Source organism: the organism of the source record quoted next, unplaced genomic scaffold (genome assembly GCF_019419815.1).
Source record: "Pyrus x bretschneideri cultivar Hongxiangsu unplaced genomic scaffold, Pyrus_bretschneideri_v1 Contig17, whole genome shotgun sequence".
NCBI lineage: Eukaryota > Viridiplantae > Streptophyta > Magnoliopsida > Rosales > Rosaceae > Pyrus > Pyrus x bretschneideri.
This window is the reverse complement of record NW_025999468.1, coordinates 5,918,483-5,928,581: the sequence shown is the minus strand read 5'-3', so window position 1 is coordinate 5,928,581 and position 10,099 is coordinate 5,918,483. Positions and strand designations below refer to the sequence as shown.

Here is a 10,099-nt window from a genome sequence, read left to right as displayed (position 1 = left end):
TATGACTGCTACTCTGATTATGGCACTGCTAAAGATTTATGGGAGGCACTTCAGAAAAAATATGAGACTGAGGAAGTTGGGGCTAAGAAATTTGATGTTAGTCGTTATTTGAAATATAAGATGGTTGATGATAAATCTGTTGAAGCACAATCTCATGAATTACAGAAAATTGCTCGTGAAATTATTTCTAAAGGCATGGTTTTAGATTATCAATTTTAGGTTGCCATCATCATTGATAAGTTGCCACCAACTTGAAAAAATTTCAAGAACTCACTCCGCCACATGACAAAAGAGTTTTCTCTGGAAAGCTTGATCACTCGACTTCGCATTGAGGAAGAGGCCATGACACAAGAATTGAAGATGGAAATTCTGGTCGTGTCAAACAACAAGAAGACTACCAACTTCAACCAGAACCGGACTCTAGCTGTGTTGAAGCCAAATGGGAAGAACATGAAGATTCAGAACAAGAATCATAACAAGCACCTCAACAACAACAACAACAACAAGGTTCAGAATCGAAATCCCTTTCATCTTCAGAATAGGTACCAACCCCCCTCAAGTGCTGCTTCTGATTTGAGACAGTTTGAATGCTATAACTGTCATAAGCTGGGCCATCTTGCCCAGAATTTGCAGAAATAAAAAAAGCCATGCTCTACAGGCAAATCTTGTTGAAGAACAATTAATTGCAATGATATTAGAAATCAACCTAGTTGATGGATTCGAGGTGTGGTGGGTGAACACTGGCACTTCTCATCATGTTTGCTATGATCGTTCTCTTTTCAAGACCTATTATGTGGCAAAAGGAAGGAAGGTGTTGTTGGGTGATTTGCACTCAACTGATGTTGCTGGTACTGGAGAGGTGGAGTTGAAGTTCACCCTTGGAAAAACTATGATACTAAAAGATGTGATGCATGCTCCAACGATAAGGAAGAATCTGGTATCGAGCTTTCTTCTCAACAAGGTTGGATTCACTCAAACCATTGGAGCATATACATATACTCTTACTAAAAATGGGATATTTGTGGGAAAGGGATATGCTACTGATAGAATGTTTAAATTGAATGTTGATGCTAATAAAATATCTGCTTTTACTTACATGTTATCTTCTTTTAATACTTGGCATGCTAGACTTTATCATGTTAACAAACGCTTGGTTAAGAACATGAGTAACTTAGGCTTTTTACCCAACTTATCATTGAATGATTTTGAAAAATGTGAATATCATAGTCAAACTAAAATCGCTAGAACTTCGCATAAATCTGTCAATAGAGAATCTGAACCACTTGACTTAATTCATTCTGATATATGCGAATTTGATAGAATGTTAACTAGATATGGAAAACGTTATTTTATTACCTTTATTGATGATTGTTCATATTACTACTTTGTCTATCTTACGAAAAATAAAAGTGAAGCTATTGACATGTTCAAAACTTTATTAATTGAAGTTGAAAATCAATTTAATCGTAAGATTAAAAGATTTCGTATTGATAGAGGACAAGAATATGAATCCACTTAATTTGTTAATTTGTTCAAGTCTCATGGAATTATTCATGAAACTACTGCTCCTTATTCTCCTAAAATGAATGGTAAAGCAGAAAGAAAAAATTGAACACTTTGTGAATTGACTGTTGCTACTTTACTTAGTTCTGGAGATACTTCTTATTGGTGGGTGAAATTGTGTTGACTGTATGTTATGTGTTAAATAAAATTTCTAACTCAAAAACGAATATTTCTCCTTATAAAATTTGAAAAAAAATAAGAAATCAAATGTTTTGTATTTCAAAACTTGGGGTTGTTTAGCTTATGTTCGTAAACCTGATCCAAAAATATCGAAATTGGCTAGTAGAGCATATGAATGTGTTTTTATTGGTTATGCATGTAATAGCAAAGCATATAGATTTTATGATTTGAAAAACCATGTCATAATTGGGTCACTCGATGCTGCTTTTTATGAGAATAAACTTCCTTTTAATCTTCGAAATAGTGGGGGTTCTAAGTCTTCTAGAATTTATAAACTTGCTATTGTAGAACATAGTGAATCTGCAATAGAACCTAGGAAAAGTAAAAGAGCTCGAATAACTAAATATTTTAGACCTGATTTTCATGTATATAACTTACAAGAAGATCCTAATACAATTCAAGAAGCTTTAACTTCTTTAGATGCAGATTTGTGGCAAGAAGCTATAAATGATGAAATGGACTCCCTGGAGTCAAATCAAACTTGGCTTGGTGGATCTTCCACCTGGTTGCAAAACAATAGGTTGCAAATGGATTCTTAAAGGAAAATTAAGACCTGATGGTTCTGTTGAAAAATTTAAAGCCCAGCTTGTTGCCAAAGGCTATAGGCAAAGAGAAAATATTGATTTCCTTGATACTCATTCACCTGTGACTAGAATAACATATATTCGTGTATTCTTTGCTTTAGCTTCTATTCATGATTTCGTTGTGCACTAAATGGATGTTAAAACATCTTTCTTAAATGGTGAATTAGAGGAAAAAATATATATGGATCAACCAGAGGGTTTTATTATTCCAAGACAAGAAAATAAAGTTTGCAAGTTAGATAAGTCTCTTTATGGATTGAAATAGGCCCCTAAACAATGGCATGCAAAATTTGATGGTTTGGTTACTTCGAATGGTTTTAAAATAAATGAAAGTGACAAATGCATCTATTATAAGTCTGAAAATAATATGTGCACTTTACTATGCCTATATGAGGATGATTTGCTTATTTTTGGCTTGAACATTCATGTTGTGAATAACGTCAAAACTTTGTTATGTGCTAATTTTGATATGAAAGACTTGGGTGAATCTAGTGTAATACTTGGTTTTCTTTAGATCAATCCCACTACATCGAAAAAGTTTTAAGAAAGTATAATTATTTTGATTGTAAACCAGCATGTACTACTTATGATCCTAGTGTAAAACTGTTTAAGAACACTGGTGACAATGTTAAACAATTTGAGTATGCAAGTATTATTTGCAGCCTTCGTTATGCTACTGATTGCACTAGACCTGATATATCTTATGTTATAGGAGTTTTATGCAGATTTACTAGCAGACCTATTTTGGAGCATTGGCATGCTATAGAGAGGCTTATGAGATACCTTAAAAGGACGATAAATTTCAGTTTACAACTCAATGAAATCAAGTGATTCAAAAACGAAAATCACACTTCTCAACGAGACGAAGAGAATGGTACCTTTCTCGACAACTAACTCGTCGTGGTTTGGCCTGAAAGATCGCGGCCCAACTTGAGTTTTGATCCTGACGATCCGGAAGGAAGTTCGAGTTAAGGTTAGGTGTTCCGGGCTCGTGAGGACGAGACGAAGCTTGTGGTGCTCTAGGTTTGGGCGATAGTGGGAGTGTTGTTGTTGTGTTTGTGTATGTTAAGCTCAAAGAGAGAGTAGAGGTGAGAGGGAGAGAAAAAAAGAAATAGAGAGAGATGAGGTTCACGAGAAGAAGAAGGTAAAAGAGAAAAAGAGAAGGTGGGTAGGAGACCAAAACAAAGGGGTGGGCCCCACTGGCACACTAAACAAGATCAAAAAGCAGACATTTAAAATAAGTATCCAAACCAAAGTGAAATTACAAAATTTCTTAAAATCCGGAACGGGTCGTTACACCCTATCCGCACCCCTAATATGCATCCCAAGTTAAGGGAAAAATTTAGCCATGCATGGCTAGAGATGAAAAATATTTTAGCCTTATAGTATACTTTAAAAATAATTTAGCCCGATAGTATACTTTAAAATATTAATTTTTTAATGACTAAAACAAAGTCAAAGGCTCCATGACTAAAGATGACCTAATTTGGTAAGGTTTTGAGAGGAATCGGTTTTGAGAAGAATCAAATAAGAGAGAAATCAGCTTGGGACAGAGTTTGAACAATGTTTTATAAACTAATTTTGAAATTGGGGAGATAATGCTTCGTGGCAGTGCCAAAAATCAATCATATTTATGCATTCTAGTGCAAGTTTGATCTCCTCCAATTTTTATTATCTCTAACAACTAATTATTTAACTCGTAACGCTATCACTCTACTAAAAGAAATTGAAATCAACTTTTGGACAAAATTGATTGTAATTGTTTGTAAAACTTTTTATTATAAGTGATTTTGATAGTTTTAATAATTGTTTGACAATTAAGGGAAAGTTATTGGGAAATTTGGAAAAATCCAAAATTTAGACTCTATATAGAATTATAGTCACTCTTTTAAGTTTATGATAAATATAATCAAAAGTTGATATGAAATAACTGATATACGCTTAAAATGAGTTTTCCCATAACAACCAAAAAACAAAATCCTACAAAAACACTCAAATGTTGATAGTTTTCATTCTTAGGATTGTAAATACGTGTAAGAACGCAAAATCCAACTGTCTATATATGTGTGTTTTAGATTCCCGGAGTTTCTCAGCAACCAAACAGAGTATAACAAGGACCCAAAAGTCATATTAGTTGATATCTCTTCTCTCAATTTGTGTTACGTGGATTTTTTTTCTGATAGTTTTCTTGCTTTTACTTGTTTGTTCACATGTAAGTCCCTAATGCAGTGCGTCGAGGGATGATAAGCCCTTCTCAAGCTTCTGCAAATGCAGCAATTCTACTTTTTTGGTGCAAATGAGAAGAGAAAAAAAAGCACACATGCATAAAGATATGTATGCAATAGATAGAGAGAGAGAGATAGAGAGAGAGAGAGTGAGAGAGAGAGAGAGAGTTACAAAGACAATGGTGGGCTGTGCGCTAGCTTCGGTGGAGATGACGGTGGCTGCGGAGTTGATTGTATCAACGCTGCTATCCGTGATTGCTTGTGTGATCCGATAAAGCTCGTTGCTTTGCTTTTGGAGATAAATTCCTCTTCTTTTTTCTCAAATAATCAACTCTATCGAAGATTGACTAAATGGGTTTTGAATTCCCTGCTATGTGGTCGGAGAATGACAGTTTTCTGGCTAGATTCGACCGACATGGCAGATTCGATCTGAATGAACATTTCTCGAACCTGAATTTTGGTTTTATAGGAAAACTCATTTTAGGCGTATGTTAGTGATTTCATGTAAAATTTCAGTTATAATTATCATAACTTAAAATGGTGGCTATAATTCAATATAAGGTCCAAAATTTGGTTAATTTTGCAAATTTCCCAAAGTTGTCCCTTAGCACTATTAGGGGCAGGCGACTCATCATGGGTATCAAAAAAATATTTCAAACTTCTTGCTCCAAGCAGCATAGTTGGTTCCACAAAAAAAAAAAGGGTTCTTTAGATATAGACCCTTGAAACTCCTATTTTCCAAATAAAAACCCATCTAAATTTAAACATTCAAATAAAACCCAAATTTCAAATAGCCTACCATGTAGACAAATATATGACCAACTATTACAATACAATTACAACTTATGCCATAGAATCCTAATTTGGTCAATAAATGTTATTACTCATCCTAATTATGATGAGCAATTAAATCCATATGGATATTTTACCTTTCTTGTATCATAAATATTAGCAACATATATAAATTAATTTACCAAATTTAAAAGAGAAAGACAATCTTGTATGGAAAAAATAATATTGTTTGAATTATGTAATTACTTACATACAAATTAATTTACCTACTTATAAAATATTATACTAATAAACCTGCATTTTGAATCATGTAATTACCTACATATAAATATTATACTAATTTACCAACATTTAAATTAATTTACCTACTTATAAAATATTATACTAATTTACCTACATTTAAATTAATTTACCTACTTATTAATATTATACTAATTTACCTACTTATTAATATTATACTAATTTGCCTACATTGAAATTAATTTACCTATTCCAAATTATGAAATTAGTATTATTATTTTTCAATTAGCACGTTATAACAATTTGAAAGTTAATACATTGAATATACAATGAATGGCATGAATTATTTTGTAAAATATATAAAATTAATTAAATGGATATAACAAGTAACTGATCCAAAAACCCCATCCAAGTATTAATAGGGGTAGTTTAGGCATTCAAAAAATACACAATTTGAAAAGTCAAACTTAATTAAAGAATTTGTTTGATTGAAGGTTAGTCAATGGGCTTTATTCAAGAAAACAAAAGGAGATGGGTTTTAGTAGAGGAAAATATAGTTTCAAGGGGTAATATCAAATTTTCAGAAAAAAAAACAAAGAGGCTTGGAAGGGGAGGCTTGTAAAAAAAAAATGCAAGGATGGGTCCGTCTACTCCTTTCATCCCTTTGCCCATGCAAAAAATGATGCAGGACGGGCAAGGGTGTATCGAAAGAATGGGATATAGATGAATTGAGATTTGCTCAGCCGAGAACAACAGAGCTTACTTGACATTCGTTATTCATGAATTCACTCAGAATCAATACAACCAAACCTAATACTTGTTTTAAAGCAGAAAATCACCCTTAGATTAATTTTTCATTCACTAATTATATGACTTGCATATAGAGCCCTTTTGAATAAGGACATTAGCTACATTGATAAAAGCATCACAAAAGCATATGGTTAAATCTTTCTATATATTATACACGAATATCCTTGTACTAAAACCTACCACAATTTCTCCTAATTACGCCTTGGAATCCTGTCTTGACACTAATCTGACCCATTTTTAGAATTGATTCGATGAAATCAGCCTCAAAAGATGGTCCAAAGGGAATATTGAACAAAGGAAAGTAGGAGTCCATTATGCTCCTGGTCATTGCGTCCTCGTTAAGCTTGGCATCAGATTCTAACACAGCGAACCCATTTCTTATGTTCTGCAAAATATGAAGGTCGAATATTTGCTCGCTTCCTTCGTCGATCGGCAGCCGGACGTTGACGTCGCCGTTTTGAGGGCACCTTTGTTTCAGTTGAGGGAGGAGGTTAGGGTTGATGCTTGGATCAGGTCCCCCTCCTGGGAAGAAGTTGTAGAGCCTTCTTGTTAAAAAGAAGCATGCTGTCGTTCCAATTGTATGAGCAGCTGAAACAAGTAACATTACTAGTAAGACTTCTCAGCGAAAAGGCAAAAAAAACATGATTAATATGTCTTATATATTGAACCTTTTATTTTGTTGATATGACACATAACTCGTACTATTAGAGACAAGTCTATATATTATAATAACTTGTTTGGTGGACTGAATGAGATTGGATTGGATTTTAGGGATACGATTAGACTGCAGAGATTAATAAGGTTATATAAGATAAGACTTGTAACGTGTGTATAATGATAGGTTATAAAGTAGATTCATAATACATCATGTCTAGTATTGAACATTTCACATTTTAACAAAACAAACAAACAGACTAAAAGTAAATCTATTTTACTTGGTCACAACATATCCAAACCGGTCACAACCTGTCCTTGAGTCTAATTAATTAGATGTAGGATTATACTATGTACTTGCAGTGATGACTGTTCACTTGGTCGAACTGGTCATGCATGTCAAGTTAACCACACGTTAACTTGGTTTTTCACCAACCTTGGCTATCATCCAACTTTCATGAGAGAGAGAGAGAGAGAGAGAGAGAGAGAGAGAGTAGTACCAGTGAGAAGGACAAGGTCTTTTTCTGTGAGACCCTTTCGCATAAACTTAGCCTTGAGTTGTTGGATTGAATCACTGACATCCGGCATATTGTCAGCCAGAGACATATTTGATACCACACCATCTCTTCGACCTGTACCCACTTCATAAGCAGGGCCACCAGCCTACATGTATATTCATCATACGAACAAAATTAAAAAACAAGAGTTAATCTTGGGCGCTAAGTGTATAGCACACTGATCTAACCAACTGAATTAAACTCAAGTCTGCAAAAGTGAAACTACCTACCAAGGCTATAGCATCTCTAGCTGCCAAGGCCACAATGTCTGCACAAGAAACGACGCCTTGGCATGCAGCCTCCAACTGTGACTTGGCTTTCTCTATCACTTCGAATCCCCCAACGCCTTGGTGACCAAATGCATGTCTCTCCGCGTTTGCACCATCCTCAATAAGAATTGAACCATCACACCCCTGATCTCATCATGGTATATCATATATATATATAACACAAGTACACAACTTAATTAACAATATGTTAACTTAATTATCATAAGAGATGGTGAAAGATGGATGAATCACCTGGACGAAGCAGTCGTGAAAATGGAGTCGGAGCAAGACTGCTGCAGTATTGGCATCGGAGAGAAAGGCATCTCTAACAACGGTACGAACAATGGACTCGGCTTCGGGGCATGTTTCGCCGTAGAAACCCACCATAAGCTGCCCGTCAGCCTGAGATAGACCAACCAGAAAGACAAAAGCCAAAGCCAAAACCAATGCCATAACTTAATTAACGGGGCTGACAGATCGAGCAGGTGCAGTCGGAAAGGCTACTGACTGATTCAGACGAGAAGCAAGGTAATTTATATTAGTCAAAACGCATGCACCAAGCTAAAAGCCTAACATGCATATTCTGCTTGACAAGTTTTTTGAGGATAGGACCGCATGCAATGTGTCAAATAGAATGCATGAGCATTTGTCGCCTTGCTAATCAATTTTTCGTTTTTTTGTTTCTTATTTATAATGAATAGTCATAAATTTGTATAATTATAACCCAGCCTTGGTTATTTTTTCAACTCATTGCGTTTCATGTTCAAATTCAAATTTTTTTTTTTTTAAAATTTTTGCTAGTGTGATTTCTACTTCAATGGGAAGATGTAAATTTGGGATCCCTTTTTTTTTTTTTTTTTTTTTTTTTTTTTCTTTCTCTTTGACTGGCCACACTCAACTCCAATTTATTTACATTTTCCGACCAAGATGAGTATTTTACATCCTGCCTACTAAAAAGCATTTCGACCAACCAAAAATGTGAATGTCAATTGAGCATCCATGCTCTAGCCGACTCAATCAACTTACCTAGGGAAACAGTTTCTATTGATCAACCTCATCAGCAGTGGCGAAGCCAAGATTTACCGAGGGCAGAGGCGAAATTCAAAAGAGTGCAACCTTCAATCGAAGCGGTTACTTTCACATTGAAGAGTGCAAAATTTTGAGTAAATATTCATAGTAGAAAATAGTATCTCAACCAAAGCAGTTGTAAGTAAATAATATCAAAGTCAACGTAAGAAGCTTAAATTGGCTAGGATTAGATCCTAAAAAATGTTAGGTGCTAGTCAAACAACGGACTGTGACCTAGCAACTAGATGCCTAGGCGAGATCTAGGCAAGAGCCTAGATGAATTTAAATTATTGTAAAATAAGCATTAAACAATAGTTACAGTGTTTTTAAAATTAAAAAGTAATACAATATTTATAAATAATGTGAGAGTTTAAGATAAATACGGTGGGAGTCTTAAAAGAGAATAAAAGTACATACAAGAATTATTTTTTTTCAAGGAGAGAAATGAGTTAATACACCACAAAAAAAAATGGTGGGGTCAGAAGAGAAAAAAAGGGGGAGGGGTGGGAAATGGGTAAACAAACAAGTGGGGCAAAAAGATAAAAGACTAGAAGAGAAGTGGTGGGTCAGCAGGATAATACTTAGGTAAGGTGTTAGTACCCAATTTTTACTGACTTAGGTGGCCCAATAATTTTCCAACACTTGTCTTTAAAACTCACACCCAAATGATCATACTTGGATACTGGCTAGCCAATACCCAATTTACTCACCTTCTTAAGTGGCCCAATAAAAATACAATCCGTCTTCCACCGCACACTTGTTATATTGGTAACCAAACACCCTTTCACCTTAAACCATAAACCAAACGCTCATCTTCTTCTTCCTAGATGCAGACCTTCCACATTCCACACACTTTCAAGGAACCTCACTAGTCACCTCCCACTACCCACTCCCATCTCTCCTCCAACCTCTGTCTTCCGTCGATCACACCCTCATACCGCAATCCATCCTCCAATGGTCGAGCCAACCCCAGACCTCCGATATCTCTCCTCCATCTTCACCCTTTTGGACCATTGATAAAAACCAAACACCTATCTACTTACTCCCTTCCCTATGCCAGCCGCTCCGTCAATCCCAACTTCATCCTTTCAACCTCTACCCTCTATCTTTGTCATTCCTTTGCAAATCCAACCAAACTATCACCACTCCTCAACAAA

The 10,099-nt window shown here is 35.1% G+C and overlaps 1 protein-coding gene across 1 annotated transcript; it reads right to left on the bottom strand.

Annotated features, from left to right (window-relative positions):
- Positions 1-6,523: 6,523 nt before the first annotated feature.
- Positions 6,524-8,648, bottom strand: LOC103926918 (peroxidase 43). The gene is made up of 4 exons (XM_009335797.2): positions 8,127-8,648; positions 7,836-8,018; positions 7,549-7,711; positions 6,524-6,982 (listed from the first exon to the last, which is right to left on the bottom strand). Exons 1-4 carry the CDS (start codon positions 8,325-8,327, stop codon positions 6,564-6,566), a joined length of 966 nt encoding a protein of 321 aa, XP_009334072.2. The 5' UTR covers positions 8,328-8,648; the 3' UTR covers positions 6,524-6,563.
- Positions 8,649-10,099: the final 1,451 nt, after the last annotated feature.